Below are 18,150 nucleotides of genomic sequence, written 5' to 3' on the forward strand. Positions count from 1 at the left end.
GATAAAAACTTTTCAAGAATAATCACGGACAATATAACGTCTTACGCCCCAAAAATAACAAAATTCAAATTAAAAATAATAGACAACATAATCAGTAACAATACATTTTATTACAAATAAATCGGTAACTGAACATAGCCTTCCGACAGACTTTAGAGAAAATGCAAATGGCTGCCGCGATGATTCAAAACAACTGACAAGTGTCCAACTTGGCTAGCATAAGCCCAGTAAACTCGATATTTTGAATTTTTTTGTTTATTTTCACCAGTATCTCGCTTATAAGACGCGACCCCAACTGTAACTTATTAATTTAAGTCTCAAAAATGCGTCTTATAAGCGCACGTATACGGTAATATCTACTTCAATAGAATAAAACTAACTAGAGCTTTGTCACAGACGTGACGTATACCCCCACATGCTGCATTAACACAGAATATTTTGCACGCTGTCTTCACAAAACAAGAGAAGCTAATTTATGGCGTTTTTTATGAATTATTATGCCATTATCATTTATGGCCATTTTGAGCTTTGAACTCTTGAATTCTTTCGCATGACACGCTGTCCAATGACTGTGAACAAAATTAATGTACAGTGTCATTTTAAAATCTCACAATGAATGGCATAGTTATGGCCCTGACAAGCTCATTTATGGCCATTTTTGAACATTTGAACTCCAAGTGTGACCTTGACCTTGGAGATATCAAAGTAATTAGGGTAGGGATGTCAACGAATATCCGAATATCCGAATATTAGGTCCCGGACCGAATATTCGGATACTGTTTTCCGAATCGAATATTCGGAAGAAAAAATAAAAAATCGAGTAATTTCAAAGACTTTGTATTCGTAGAATTTGCTTCAAACATTGTCAAAAAAGTTGTTCCTCGTGTCATAATGTTTATTCCGGTTGGCGCGATAATGCGTCGCTATGGTGATGACAGTATACCGGTCATAAATCCCGCTAACAAAGCCAGACACTTTGTGTTAAAATTATGATAGGCGCAAATCGCGTCGGCAATCAAAACACTGACCTGCACTTGATCCAATGACTCGAATTACATTTAAAATTATCAAAGATTAAATGAGTAAAGGAAAAGCCAACTTTGTGTAAAAAACAAATAAGACCGTATGGCAATTAAAACACCGACCCGTCTTGATCTAATTACTCGAATTACATTTAAAATGATCAAAGATTAAATGAGTAAAGAAAGAGCCGACTTGATGTGAAAAACAAAACAGATTGTATGGTTATAATCACGTTGTCCAATCAAAAAAGCTTTTATAAAATAATTTACTCAACCTCTAATGAGTATTTGCGTATCATACGGTCCAAACATTAATTAATTACTCAATATTCAATCAGGTATTATACTTAAAGAAATGTTTTTGGTATTGCACCCTCATTTAATTGAAAATATTATAATTGCTACACGCATAAAGTAATATCTGTCCAAGCAAAATGCCACCTACGCCTTCCGCTGCTTGGAAGTATTTCACGACATCATCTGATAAGAAGTCGCCAAGTGTCTTTTAAACGCGACAACTTTAAAAGACTGACTGTTTAGTCTGTTAAACAGGTTCAAAGTGTGTTGTGGCTATGTACATAATTCGTTTAAGTTCAGCATTAATTATATGTAGATCTAACTGTTTTGTCATGTAAGTATTGTGTCGTCATGTAATATTATGTTTCTCGTTCTATTGTTGATATACGATATTAATAGTTTAAAAACAGTTTTTGTCATTCAATTTTAACAATAAAAAGGAATCAACAAAATCAGCTTCGAATAAGCGACGGCAACGCTGTGTTAATATTTAGTCACTTCCGGTGAACTTCCGGTAAAAACGAAAGTAGAATTCATGGAGTAATAGTACGGTAAACAAAGTTGACTTTTTTCCCAACAGATGTTGACTGAATATCCGAATATTCGTTCGAAAGGGTGACCGAATATTCGAATACCGAAATCGGTATTCGTTGCCATCCCTAAAAGTAATTCTTTTGCATGACACACCGTCCAATGATTCTGAACAAATGTACCAAGTATTTTAAAATCTCACTATGAATGACATAGTTATGGCCCGGAAAAGATCATTTATGGCCATTTTTGACCTTTGAACTCATAATGTGGCCTTGACCTTAAAGATATTAACGTAATTCTTTTGCATAACACACCGTCCAATGATGGTGAACAAATGTACCCAGTAATTAAAAAAATCTCACAATGAATGACATAGTTATGGCCCGGACAAGATCATTTATGGCCATTTTTGACCTTTGAACTCAAAGTGTGACCTTGATGTTGCAGATATTGACGTAATTCTTTTGCATGACACACCGTCCAATCATGGTGAACAAATGTGCCAAATGATTTTAAAATCTCACAATGAATCACATAGTCATGGCCCAGACAAGCTCATTTATGGTCATTTTTGATCTTTGAACTCTTAGTGTGACCTTGACCTTGGAGATATCGACGTAATTCTTTCGCATGACACACCGTCAAATGATGGTGAACATATGTGCCAAATTATTTAAAAATCTCACAATGAACGACATAGTAATGGCCCGGACAAGCTCATTTATGGCAATTTTTGACCTTTGAATTCAAATAGTGACCTTGACCTTGGAGATATCGACGTAATTCTTTTGCATGACACACCGTCCAATGATGGTGAACAAATGTGCAAAAATGGTTTTAAAGTCTCACAATAAATGAAAAGTTATGGCCCAGACAAGCTCATTTATGGGCAACTCCAAGTGCGACCTTGGAGATATCTACGTACATCTTTTGCATGACACACGTCCCATGGTGGTGAACAAATGTACCAAGATTTAGTTTTTTTTACCTTTGACCTTGAAGGATGGCCTTGACCTTTCACCACTCGAAATGTGCAGCTTCATGAGATACACATGCATGCCAAATATAAAGTTGCTATCTTCAATATTGCAAAAGTAATGACCAAGGTTAAAGTTTTGACGCTGCTTTGAAGCCATATATTTGACCTTTGACCTTGAAGAATGACATTGACCTTTCACCTTTTTTACCTTTGACCTTGAAGGATGGCCTTGACCTTTCACCACTCGAAATGTGCAGCTTCATGAGATACACATGCATGCCAAATATAAAGTTGCTATCTTCAATATTGCAAGAGTAATGACCAAGGTTAAAGTTTTGACGCTGCTTTGAAGCCATATAATTGACCTTTGACCTTGAAGAATGACATTGACCTTTCACCACTCAAAATGTGCAGCTCCATTAGATATACATGCATGCCAAATATCAAGTTGCTATCTTCAATTTTGCAAAAGTTATTTAATATTGCAAAACTTTAACCAAGGTGAAAGTTTTCTACAGAATGACAGACAGACAGGCCAAAAACAATATACCCCCGATCATTCGATCTGGGGGCATAAAAATGATTGCTGTGAAATCAGAACCTATCACTATACATGTAATTATGATTTGTCTGGTCAAAATATTCATCTGGAATTACATATCATATTTGTTTTGAAATGGTCTGGCAAAATACGTTGAACTTGAGGCATCAAATACTAGTATCATTTACAATTGCACATGAAAGATTGTTCTGATGCTGCCTTTTTGCAGCAAGCATACTTTAAAATATGGATAGTCTCAACTTTAGCCTTCAGTATACAAATAATAAGTTGTCATTCAAGTTTAATGGACACTGGCCAACAAGTCCCAAGAACTGTTCTTGCCATTCGAAATCATGCAGCCATCCAGAGCAACAACTAGAAACTTATTCACACGGGAAGAGAATCCATCTCATACATTCACAGCCTTATTTTATATAAATAAAATAACTAAACTGTAATAAATATATTATTTTTTCTTTGAATAAATGCTTTTTATTACCCTGAACATGTATTGCCAAGCACATACATTACAACAAGAGGGCCAAGATGGCCCTAGTTCGCTCACATGAGAAGAGTGTGCTCATTGAATTTTTACCAAATGTATTGGGCTGTTTGTAAAACATGCATGCCTGAATATGGGCTGTCAGTTGTAATGGCAGCCATTGTGTGAATATGAATATATTAGTTATTGTGACTTTGACTTTTGACCTTGGTTTTTTGAGTTGTCATCTGGACACCATTTTACAGTGTTGAGTCATTGTTATTAAGACGTTTGACCTAGTGACTTGAACATTATGTTGGTCATCTGCCAGTCATGATCAATGTAACTATGAAGATCATGAATCTAGGCGTAAGCATTCAGGGGTTGTTCTGCCTATTTTGGGAAAAGGAGTCTGACCAAATTGGGAATTTTTTATTTGACAAAATTGTCCATTTTGGGAATTTTTGCTTCGATGAAACGGCTCATTTTGGGAAAACATTGTGAATTTATCATGCTTAAATAAGTCAGTGGTTTAACAAATAAATTTGTTTTCATTTGTTATTTTGTCTTCTTTATATAAACACATGCAATATTGGGCATGTTCATCGTTTATTCAAGTACTGCAATTTTGTTTTTCAGTTACAGTTACACTTTGAGATAAGAACTGTACAGTCAAAAACTTATAGCAGATATTTTTGACCAAAACAAACACTGGTTAGTCACACAAGTTACAGCATAATTTTCTCTGATTTCTGTTTTTGAAAGCATCACACAGCTCCTCCAATGTTTTGTCATTCAGGTGCAGGTAAGCATCAGATGAGTAAGTGATGCTGAATCCTTGCTCAACCACAGCAGTGCTTTTTTAAATGATACACATCAGCTGGACGAGTTGGAACATTAATAATCTAATAAACATAAGTCAAAAGACACTTCTTTTGGAAATTGGGAAAAAAAAAATTCGGTTTGGGATCGGGTCCGTTTGCTTTGGGAACGCCTCCGTTTTCCAGAGGCGCAGACAGTGCTGAAAAACCCCTGGCATTGTCAGTAAATATCAAGAAACATTTTTTTTGTTTTGAGTCACTGTGATGTTGATCTTTGATGTAGTGATTTGAAATTCAAAAGGGGTATTTTTATAATCATGATCAATGTACCTATGAAGTCTTTATCCTAGGTAAAAGTGTTTTTGAGTTATCATTTGAAAACCAATTTTTGTATTTTGAATCACTGTGACTGTCAACTTTGACCTAGTGACGAGAAGATCAATAGGGGTCATTGGTGAGTCATGATCAATGTAGCCAACAGTTAGCAATTTACATACCAAACCTAAATTTGGTACATGTAGCTGTATATTTTAGAACCCTTTATCAGCAGTAGCATATATCCATTGTTAATGTCTTCTTTAAACACAGCCTGTTGACCAAGCCAACAAGATACAGCAAAATGTTATTCCTGATCCCATACATTAACTTCATAAACAATCAATGTGTGTATCCTTCAGCATGACTTATTCCTTCCTCTCTCTCATAATCAATGTTAGGCATCAATAGGTTAATATCAAATTGAGTTGTGTGTGTTTGTTCTTGTGTACTTGTAGATTTTAGAGCACATATGAACTGTAGTGTCCTAGTCTGATAACAAAATAATAATTGTACACAGTAACTCCAATATAGTGCAGTACATTTTAACCCTGTGTCCAATATAACGATCCCGTTTTTTCTCAAACCTTCCATTTCTGATTCAAATCCATGTTATGCAACTTCATGTATTCTCAGAAAATTCAAAGAAGCCGGCAATCACAGCTTGACTGCTTTATCCGACCGTTTAACTGATTTTAATCGATAAGAGGTTAAACAACACTCGATCGCTAATTGGTGTTAATCTGTTGTGTAATGTCAATAAAGGTGTGAAAACTCGCGAGTCCGTGTTTATTACATGTATTCCCTTTTGGAGCGGTTTGGTTGTTAATTTCAATAAAGCGGAATAATTATCAAATTTAAATTATTTAAAACGATTACCTGTTTATGTTTTGTATTTATCGTGTATTGTATTTCATTGTGTAAACTATGGCTGTGTAAGTGTGTTATCGTTTATTATATGCTACACATACTTGATAAATAAAAATATCTTTGTTTGTCTTTAATGTTTCAGTACGTATACGAAAAATAAATTTAAAAATCCTGACGATTTATTTACATGCTAACGCAGTATAGTTAACAGAGATGCACTTTAATTTTTTCCCGTTATCAGAAAGGCCACGGAAAGCACTATTTTTACATGCTGCGTATGATGCAATAAAACATTTCTTTCTATCGTATTGAATTCATTCTAAATTTAAATTCGCTCGTCCAATGAAAGCTGTGTCCCATAATGCACTGTATTATTTTTTCTGAAAAATGGCGTAGGCATATGAATTTGTTTACGAAATTCGTAAATATATTTCTTGTCATAAATGTTTAACATTATTTTTTCGTAAGTGATGTTGTAATAATATTGGATTTTCGGATAAATGTGCACATTAGAAAAGCGGTATGTATACTGTTATAGTTCGATTCGGTTTATATGCATGTATTTTCGGATGACAACACAGCATGACAATACACAGGACCTATATTATAGGCTATACTAAACCTGTTTTTATTGCCACCTTAAATAAATAAGCTCATAACTTATAACGCTGTCCGTTTATAACGCTGTTGCGTGGCTTGGACCCCGTCATCCGCGGTATATTGGAGTTACAGTGTATAGTGTTTTCATAGTTGACATGTTAAGATTTTAAATTACAAAACAAACAAATGAATTACATTCCTTCTTGCATCGTTTCAAGGTCAGCCCACTGTAAGTCTGTCTGGAAATTGTCAATTTAGTGCTTTGTGTTTAATTACCAAAACAAAAAAACAACTTTAAACCACAAACATCTTAAAAAAAGATGCAATGATCATAATGCACACATGTCAGATGGATAACAAAGTTATAAGATGTTCAAAACATCTACATGATAAATTCCATTTTTGATTGATTTAATAAGAAAATTCTATCAACTTGACCATTATATTGTTTCATGATCCTAGGCGTAAGCTTTCTTGAGTTATCATCCAAAAACAATTTTACTGTGTCAAGTAACCGTGACCTTGACCTAGTGACCTGAAAGTCAATACGGGTCATCTGCAAGTCATGATCAATGAACCTATGAAGTTTCATGATCCTAGGCATGGGCCTTCTTGAGTTATCACCTGGAAACCATTTTTCTAAGTTGAAACACCGTGACCTTGACCTTTGACCTAGTGACCTGAAAATCAATAGGGGTCATCTGCGAGTCATGATCAATGAGTAAAACAATTTTACTATTTTGGGTCACCTCAATGTTCCTATGAAGTTTCATGATCCTAGGCGTAAGCGTTCTTGAATTATCATCCGGAAACCATTTTTCTAAGTTGAGTCACCGTGACATTGACCTTTGACCTAGTGACTTGAAAATCAATAGGGGCCATCTGCAAGTCATGATCAATGTACCTAGGAAGTTTCATGATCCTAAGCATAAGCGTTCTTGAGTTATCATCCGGAAACCATTTTACTATTTCGGGTCACCTTGACCTTGACCTAGTGACCTGAAAATCAATAGGGGTCATCTGCAAGTCATGATCAATGTACCTATGAAGTTTCATGATCTTAGGCATAAGCGTTCTTGAGTTATCATCCAGAAACCATTTTACTATTTCGGGTCACCGTGACCTTGACCTATGACCTAGTGACCTCAAAATCAATAGGGGTCATCTGCGAGTCATGATCAATGTACCTATGAAGTTTCATGATCCTAGGCGTAAGCGTTCTTGAGTTATCATCCAGAAACCATTTTACTATTTCGGGTCACCGTGACCTTGACCTTTGACCTAGTGACCTCAAAATCAATAGGGGTCATATGCAAGTCATGATCAATGTACCTATGAAGTTTCATGATCCTAGGCCTAAGCGTTCTTGACTTAGCATTCAGAAACCATCTGGTGGACAGACATACGGTCCAACATGAGCAAAACAATATACCCCCTCTTCTTCGAAGGGGGGCATAAAAATGTGACTTCCATAGTGTTCGATCACAAGGTTTGACCGAAACAATTTTTGAACTCAACTCTTGTATCAAAGAAACAAATGTTCTGACCAAATTTCATGAAAATTGGGCCAAAAATGCGACTTCAAGAGTGTTAACGTTTTCACTATATACATTAGGAGAAAAATGACCCGCCCACTGGCGGCCATGTTTTTTCACCGATCCAAACCATTGTCGAACTCGTCCAAGATATCAATAAAACCAATGTTTTGACCAACTTTCATGATGATTGGGCAAAAATTGTGACTTCTAGAGTGTTTACAAGGTTTCTCTATAGCCAAATAGGGAAAACTGCCACTATATACATATAAAGAAAAATGCCCCACCCACTGGCGGCCATGTTTTTTCACCGATCTGGACCATTTTCAAACTCATCCAAGGTATCAATAAAACCAATGTTTTGACCAACTTTCATGATGACTGGACAAAAATTGTGACTTCTAGAGTGTTAACAAGGTTTCTCTATAGCCAAATAGGGAAAACTGCCACTATATACATATAGAGAAAAATGCCGCGCCCACTGGCAGCCATGTTTTTTCACCGATCTGGACCATTTTCGAACTTGTCCCAGATATCAATTAAATCAATGTTTTGACCACCTTTCATGATGATTGGGAAAAAATTGTGACTTCTAGAGTGTTTACAAGGTTTCTCTATAGCCAAATAAGGAAATCTGCCCATGTTTTTCAACAGACCGGAACCACTTTTGAACTCAATCAAGATATCATTAAGACAAACATTTTGACAAAGTTACATGAAGATTGAACATAAAATGTGACTTCTACAGTGTTTACAAGATTTTTCTTTTTTTTGACCTAGTGACCTAGTTTTTGAGCCGGCACAACCCAGTTTTGAACTCGGCCTTGATTTTATTGGGGCAAAACTTCTGACCAAGTTTCATGAAGATGGGACAAGAAATGTGGCCTCTAGTGTGTTTACGAGCAAAATGTTGACGGACGACGACGGACAAAGACTGGTCAGAAATCAGGTGAGCTAAAAAATTATAATCTAACTGCAAGCCCACAACTGGCACATCAAAGAACTTCACTAATTAACAACTAATCAAGATCAATCAGAATCAATCACTTTTAATCTAAACAAATTAACAAATGCAAAAAAATCAGTTTACAGTTTGCGGTATACCAGGTTTGCAGATCACTACAGACTGGAAAGGTGTAAACTATACAGCCAAGTATCTGGGTCAAAGGTGTGAACAAAATTACCATTGTCAAAAAGCACTTCAAAGATGACTATTTTGACAGTTTGCAAACTTTTCTTATGCAATATTGCCATGGCAGACAAACCATAGCATTTCAGATAAACTGAGAAAATGGAAGCACATATAAACGCCAGTATTTGAAAGTGTGCCACAAACTCTTGACAGAATCTATACGAGTATATGCAAGCAATTATTTATTCAGTAAAAACTTAACATTTTAAAATCATCATTAAAAGAGGCTAATTGAACAGAAATTTGATCTGTTCCAAAATTGACTGTTGTTAAGTAAAGTTAGACAACTAAGCTTGCATCCTACTTATAGTTGCATTCACAAGACAGCAACACTCGTGAATCATGCTGGACTTTATTGCGTCTGCTAAGAACCTTCGGAACCTTTTGGTTCTACACAACTGGGTAGCAGTACAGATCAGATTGCTGGGTAAGTCTGCAGTGGGAAATAGTGTTTTAAACAAATACACTGTCTTATAAAATTCTGAAGTGTATAACCTTTTTTAAGTTTCAAAGATTCAAATATTTTTAACATGATGAATAACTCACAAAAGACTATATATTTTAAGGTTACATATAATGATTGTAGCATTGTTTGGCTGCAGTATAAACTGTTTTCCACTATTAACCTTTCTTTAAACAATATTAAAATCATCATTTTCTAAAATGTTTAATACAAATTATTGGCATATATATTATTGGTGAAAAACAACTGAATATGTGTGTGTCATATATCAGAGAGATATAACATCTGATTCAGTATTTATCAAAACATTAGTACATCTAAACTAAAAATTGCAATAGTTGACATGTATTCCTCTGTTTCAAAAGACAACCACGCAGAAGCCATTTCTCACAGGATTTTCAAACACGACCTCCTAAGGCACAGCTCAGACATGTCAACCAACTTCCTGCGACTCTCGTTAACCAATGGCGTCAGAGAAATGCTTGAACAACTAAGGAAAAGTGTAGTCAAGAAAGTACAAAAACTGGCAAGGGAGGTACTAATACACATGAATGATGAAAGCAGGTCGAGTCAAGGGCACATCACTGAGGACAATGAAGATGTTCCCACAATGCCAATGGATTCAGCTGCCGGGGAATTCACCTCCGTAACAGGGCTGACATTGCGTGGGGAATAAATATTGAGTGAGTTTGTTGGACTTTCAAAACACACGGGCTGACATAGCGTGGGGAATAAATAGTGAGTGAGTCTGTTGGACTTTCAAAACACACAGGGCCGACATAGCATGGGGAATAAATAGTGAGTGAGTCTGTTGGACTTTCAAAACAAATGGCTTATTTCATGCTAAACAAGGACTGTAACTTATAATGTTATGTGTGAATTTCTCTGCATTTTATTTGTGCAATTTTGACAGTGTTTAATCTAAGTAGTCTTATTATTAGTATCAGCAAATGAGCAATAACACAATGAAAGGGAGTTAAACAAATTATTTCTAAGGAGCATAAGTGGAAAGTGCTTCCTTGCTACAATGTCTTGCTGACTTTGCATTCCAAGCTGTTTATATATATGTGTAAATGTTTTTGCAATGTATGTACTAAGGTGCTATCAGGAAATCTTATGCAAATCATCATCATCATCATCATCATCATCATCATCATCATCATCATCATCATCATCATCATCATCATGTGCTAATATACATTTGTTTGATATGTATAATAATTATTTGTTATGTAAAAAAGTAAGAATTTAAATGGAATCTTTGGCAATTGTCCATAACATAATAAGAATGCTCAGTTGAATTATCCAAAGGGATATTAAATAATTATAACTCTCTTTATAATAACAACTTCTGTCACTTTCATATAAATGTTGCATTCTGATTGGATAATTTGTTCACATGACCTGTTTTTCATTTTCCGATGAACCCACTTCGTATGCAAAATTAAACATTAATAATCATGGCGCTACTTTCTGGTCATAAACAAGTTGCCAAAATGACGTTATGTTTTGCGCAAAACTTAATGCTGTGTTTTTTTTGGTCAATAGCAAAATGAATAGGGCTGTAACGAATACACTAGGTGACGAATACGATACGTATCACGAATACAGGGTGGCGAATACGTATATTTATTCGCGAATATGAATTTCAATGAACAAAAGATACTGACAACTTGACATGACATTATAAAGTATGAAACTATGAGTATTTGCCAATTTGATTTATTGAGTATCATTGCATACTGAAAATATGAAATATAACACTTTGAAATAACAAAAAACACTGACTAGAACTGCTTAAACTTTGAACACAGTTTTGAAAACATTACTAGTACCAATGAAATCCTTGAGTAGAACAATTAAGCAACTTGACATGACATTATATATTATGAAACTAATTTCCCTTTGCTAGGATCCATGTTTGTTGATAAGTTTCACAATCATTGTCGTAAAGATAAACAAAAAAGAAAGTCCATCTGCTAATCCTTTGTGTGTATGTTTGAGCATCAAATAACTTGTATTTACCTAAATGAACATTAAACAACCATCGAAAGATTTTTTGAATTCAATGTCGTAAATATTCAACCGGTGCCCGCCATTTTTGTTGATAATCTCACTTTGTACCATAGTGGGTGGGGTAAACATGATGAAAAACGCCGGAATAAAGAGAAGAACATTTAAATATATGGGTTTATTGTATGAGCCTTCATTTGTAAGGTAAGATAAGATGATTAAACTTTGTGTTGTAATAAGAATTGAATAGCATTTTTCTGCATTTCATCGTTGTATGAACTGTCGGGAAAATTACGCCTAATTTGCATAAACGCCGACTAAATCAAAACAATGAAATTTATATGTTAACTACATTTTTACGTCTTTTGACTGCACAATTTAAATATCAAAGAAAATGTTTTTAAACGTAAAATGACGTTGTACATGATGACTTAATAAATGACGTTATATAAAATGGCGCCAAAAATTGTAAAAATTCGCCAAAAATGAAATGACTTTAAATACTTATATGTACTTAACATATAAATTCCATTGTTTTGATAAAGGCATTATGCTGAAACATCAATTAAAGGAGTATAATCAGAGAGTTATGAGAATGTTCAAGGAGTTTTAAAATGCTGTAAAAAAGAAACAAAAGATAAATGTTATAACTGTGTTTGATGGCTACATTAAAATACAGTCAAACCTGAAAACAGCTGTCAGTCAAGGGAAATGACCAAAGTGACCGTTGTCCACAGGTGACCGTTGAATTCGGATCACAATTTTAAGATGGTTTGGTTTGTAAGTTGGTAGTATTGCTAAGTCGTTACCCCACCCAGTCGTTTGCATACAGTGTAAAACAAAGGCTCATTGCCATTAACTAAGCATAATAACAGAAATAACTTACATGTGTACATTGAATAATACAGAATAATATCTAATAGATTGATTTAATTTCATCTTGTTAAACTAAAGCAATGACTTTATCAACGCTGGTATAATTGTTAACTCATGCATCTCGTTCATTCAGTAAACAAAGTTTGTCACGTGCCGTTGACGTCATCCCGTACAAGTCTAAAAAGCGGATTTGCTGTCATATACCGATAGTACGGTGTAATTGTACCGTTGAAAGAACCATGTACTAATTAGCGGTCATTTGATAAGCGATAATTACTTTTAATGTGTCAAAAACTCTGACATGTTTTCTTTTGAAGATACCCCCACAATTATCCCCGGAAAACAAACCGTCTCAACACCTTTTTATCTGTTTACTCGCAGGGGGCTGCTTTTATAATATCAAAGACGATTACCGCTTTCAGACGCTTTAACCGCAAAATAGATGGACAAATGATGTGCTGTGTTTTAATTTTCGCGACTCAAGACGACTGACGCGTTACCGTTGATTTCAGGTTAAACATCAATTTCGGAGTGGAATATAGTGGCCGTTGGCCATTATGGACAGGTGGCCGTTAAATTCAAGTGTAATATAGTGTTTTTCGTCAGGGGGATTCCAGACTGACCGTTGTCTGCAGGTGACCGTTAAATTCAGGTGACCGTTAGGTCAGTTTCGACTGTATGTTTTCACCGTGCACATTAAAACCATAGTCAATGTGCAATAGAATAAGAATGAGTTTTTTTTTAATTTTACTTCTAGTAATAGCGTATATTTTGACTAAAATCTACTTCAATAGAATAATACTAATTACTTTTCAATATATAGGTAATAACATGCTGATCTTTTACTAGCATCCACTAAAATAGGAAGTAAGAATGATTTTTGCAATTTAAGATACCAATATTTTCTTTTAATAATATCTACTACAGTAATACTGTTTTTTTCTGAATTCTACAAGTAATAATAGCTTATCATTTTACCAATATCTACTACAAAAGGAAGTAAGTTTTTTTTTACAATTGTACCGTCACAGAAACTCATCTGTTAAATAATATTTACTACAATAGAATACGACCATTAAATATCTATATTTCTGGGTAAAAATATCTTTTCAATAATATCTACTACAACAGGAAGTAAGATTGACTATTTATTTACTTTATGGGAACTGATTATAATTGCTTGCTATTTTTTAATAATATTAACTACAAAAGAATAAAAATCGATTTCAATTTTATAAGTTATACTAGCTTTATACTAATATCTACTACAATAGGAAGTAAGACTGATATCTTTTAATTTTGAAGGTAATAAAAGCTTATCTACTACAAAAGGAATTGTGAATATGCAAAAAACTAACAATATGCCAGTAAAAATCATCATTTATAAGTTTTATTATCATATATATATTCGAGTATGAGTCCCAGGGAAAATCTATGAGTCCCAGGGAAAATCTATGAGTCCCAGGGAAAATCTATGAGTCCAAGGAAAAATCTATGAGTCCCAGGGAAAATCTATGAGTCCCAGGGAAAATCTATGAGTCCCAGGGAAAATCTATGAGTCCCAGGAAAAATCTTTGAGTCCCAGGGAAAATCTATGAGTCCCAGGGAAAATCTATGAGTCCCAGGGAAAATCAATGAGTTCCAAGGAAAATCTATGAGTCCCAGGGAAAATCTATGAGTCCCAGGGATTATCTATGATTCCCAGGGATTATCTATGATTCCCAGGGATTATCTATGAGTCCCAAACTCAATTAATGAGTCCTGTAGTGCTAAACGATGAAACTGAAGAAAATAGCACTCAGAAAAAGTTGTCTTTTCTGATTCAGAGGGGGTTATCACTTGATAGTCAAGATGGCGACGTCCATACCAAGACGGTTTTTTTTGCCGTTTTATACCCTTTATTACTTCTGTTTATTTTTTAAATGATGCTCACTTTCCAACCATATCAATAAAAAGGTGATAAGCGTTTATTTCGTATTTAAATTCACTTTATATCTTGACTTTACTCCCCGCAAATTTTCTTAGTGGAGCCCTAATTAGGTCATCCCGCTTAGAAATTTCGCAAGGAGTTAAGTTGAGATATAAAGCGAATATTACTATGAAATAAAAGCCAGTAACTTTCTTCCTAATATGGCTGGAAAGTGAGCGCACATTTTTTTTATACAAGAATACAGGGTATAAAACGACGAAAAATACCTGCCTAGGCATGGACGTCGCCATCTTGTTTGTCACGTGATTAACCCCTCTGTGATTACTTATATCCGTTCTTTCATCATGTGAAATCATGTTCGAAAGAATTGCTGCGCCAAAGCTGACCAAGCGTCTCTTGTTTTTTATCTAACTTGATGACTTTCTTTTGTGGCAAGAAATTTGCCAAGTCCATCTATATTAGATTAAAGATCAGAGCTTGCCAAGGTTATTTTTTTTAGCCAAAGTAAAGTACAAGTCTGACAGGTTTGTGATACATTTGCCCTCTGACAGCGAAACGGCAAACTTTCACTGACGAATTGTTACAGTTCTAGCATGAATTACAACTTTCAACACAATAAACAAGTTCGTGTGAATCTGACCTCTGTGTTCTGGTGAAAGCGAGGTCCAGCAGCCCTGGAAGAACTGCACCAGTTTGTCAGCAATTGGCGGCATGCAGCCTACAGGACTTCCTGGCTCTCTGCAACAAATTATTCGTTTAATTTACAAATAAAATTGTGTGTATGAAGATTGAACAGTAAAATTGGACTGACATTTTTTTAATTCTAATATAAATATGCTAATTATTAAGTTTAAGTCAGAATTTTGATCCACTAATTGTCAAACTAATCTTTCTTAATTACTCTTCATTAATTGTTTCAAATTTCATTTATTGGCAAATATATATATTTAGAGGGGAAGCTATGCTTCCAAGGTGGAAATCACTGATAGCTGGGGATGATCGTGTCAACTGCGTCTAATTGATAATTGAGATGACATGTTTCATAACAGGCAATAATTGGCCTTAGGAGAAACAAACAAAGATACACAGAGTTTGTATAATTTCCCCAGAGAGTTGACTGCATTTCCAAGATGATCAGGGATAAATGGGATGTATGACGATGAAAACTAAAAGCAGTCCATAATCCCCACATTTCTGTTTATTATGATAAAAACTTTCTGCAAAGTACTCAGTAGATTTTAAGTTATTGCTCCAGTTTTTCAGTCATATGAGCTTTCAGTCCCATAGTCAAAGGGCAAACCTACTGTCAAACAAGAGATGTGTTTGTCAGAAACACTATGCCCCCTAATGCGCCGCTTTGATTTATTATATTTTGTTATCATTTGGCAGGTTCAGATAATTTTTACAAGGGAAGTAATATTTTTTAAAGGGATACAATAAAAATATTACTTTTCTTGTAAAAATGATCTGTACCTGCCAAATGATAAATAGAAATTATCTCCCTTTAAAGCTTATTACTTTCCTGTGATTTGTTTTTATTACTTTTCACCTTGAAGGATGACCTTGACCTTTCACTACTCAAAATGTGCAGCTCCATGAGATACACATGCATGCCAAATATCAAGTTGCTATCTTCAATATTGCAAAAGTTGTGGCCAATGTTAAAGTTTTCGGACGGACAGACTGACGGACGAACAGTTCAACAGCTATATGCCACCCTACCGGGGGCATAAAAATGGACAGACTGAAGGTAAGACAGTACAAAACTTTTGTCCAATCCAGTGAAGCACTGACAGACATTAAGACAGACAGAGGGCAGACACAGGGCAAACCATTTGTCCCTTCCAATGAAGCATTGGTTGACATAAAGACAGTAAGAACCTTTTGCCCCATATGGAAAGATTCAGGGTAAGACAGACTGAGGGCAAACCTTTTGTCCGAACTAGTGAGAAGCTGACAATTAATTGCAAATCACATTGAAATGTATCTGCTGTGCAATTTTATATACAAATCTATCATAAACAAAATTTAAAATATTTGTATGAAAGAAAACGTTTATGTGGATTTCTTAATTTCCATTTCATCAACTATAATCTGGAAAAATTTCCCAACTAGCATGAACTTAAAAGCAACTGACCTGTGTATCATATTAAGTTTAACAAGGGACAAAATTGTCACAAAACCAGGTTTTCAATTCGAAAAAAAAAGTCTGATAAAGAGAGACAACTCAAACTGAACTGATTGTTTATAATTAACCCCCTTTGTTTCAAAATAAGTATATTTTTAGTCGTCGCGACCTTGACCTAACTCTTTTGCGCGACACACCGTCTAATGATGGTGAACAAATGTGCCAAATGATTTTTAAATCTCACAATGAACGACAAAGTTATGGCCCGGACAAGCTTGTTCCACCCGCCCGCCAGCCCACCGACATTCGCCAATCTAATAACCAATTTTTTCCTTCGGAAAACCTGGTTAATAAAAGCCATACATCAACTACCACTGCATATTCTTACCTAACATACAACTTGGCTTCCCTCAATGAAAACAGCATTTCTCCTGTCAGGTACTGTAAATAATGAATGCAGTAAACACAAAACAAACTTGCATGCCCCCCCCCCCCCCTAGATGTAGCATTTTCAGTATCGGTTCATTGGAAAATTTGGAAAAGAAAGTCGTAACACTTGCCCATTTTAACCCTTAAAGCGCTGGAGCTGAATTTTAAAGGCCTTTGCAAACAGTTTGGATCCAGATGAGACGCCACAGAACGTGGCGTCTCATCAGGATCCAAACTGTTTGCTATTCTGATAGTATTCTTTGAAAAAAATTGAAGAAAATGCTAATTTAAGAAATTCTGCAGACGACATTTTAGCAGACGACAAATTTCCCAGCATGCAAAGGGTTAATAAGGTTAAAATAGGGTAAATGTCATGGCTAAAATGAGATCAGGTGATCTGGATGTGTTGAAAGTTTTCATTGATAATATCCATGCAACATGCAAGTATCTAAGTAATGTACTAATCTGTATTCAGGCTTTTTAAGTTGAAAAGAAGAAAAAAATGTGCCAGTAGGTATAGCAAGGGTTTGTACATTGGAGATGAAACATAATTGTTGCATGCTTTTGATCAGGAGAAAGAATGTTACCTGTAAGCATGGGCAAGTCATATGGCAACCATACAGAACTTACTATTTGATTAAAGCTTTTGAATTCTCTTTTATAGGTTGGTCAGATTGATAAAGATATTCATGTTAGAAATGAGTTGGTTTTCACAATGGACATAGTTGTTTTCTCTCATTGATATTCCACTTGTCAGTGGACAATTTGATCGGAAAAAACAACTTGTTCCATGGTCAAATTACCACTGTTGGGTCAGTCAGGCAAACAAGTAGGAATTCCACACCTTTAATGAAATCTTAAAATCAATTTTGAAATTATCAAACTGTTCTCATGAAAAAGAAGTGATAGTACGGCTTTTTCAAGAAAAATTAGGAAAAGCAAAAAAAAGTAGGGAAAAGAACAAAAACAATGACCAGCTGGAGAGTGTTGGTATTGATTTTATACAAAACAAGTCATTTTGGGTAAATCAATAATTTGGACTTTCTGAATAAATCTCAATATTCAGAAGTAGGGCATTGTCAAAGTGAAAATGAGGTCAGGGGATGCATGTGTGTTGATGCTGT

At 35.0% G+C, this 18,150-nt stretch overlaps 1 protein-coding gene across 1 annotated transcript in view; it reads right to left on the reverse strand.

Annotated features, from left to right (window-relative positions):
- The window catches only part of LOC127872051 (probable methyltransferase TARBP1), a 65,393-nt gene that overhangs the window by 28,287 nt on the left and 18,956 nt on the right, over window positions 1–18,150 (reverse strand). Inside the window, exons 5-6 of the mRNA XM_052415387.1 lie at window positions 16,986–17,038; window positions 15,110–15,207 (exon numbers count right to left, since the gene is read on the reverse strand). Of these exons, the coding sequence (XP_052271347.1) occupies window positions 15,110–15,207; window positions 16,986–17,038 (151 nt within the window). The remainder of the gene's footprint in view (window positions 1–15,109; window positions 15,208–16,985; window positions 17,039–18,150) is intronic.

Source organism: Dreissena polymorpha, chromosome 3 (assembly GCF_020536995.1).
Source record: "Dreissena polymorpha isolate Duluth1 chromosome 3, UMN_Dpol_1.0, whole genome shotgun sequence".
Classification (NCBI taxonomy): Eukaryota; Metazoa; Mollusca; class Bivalvia; order Myida; family Dreissenidae; genus Dreissena; species Dreissena polymorpha.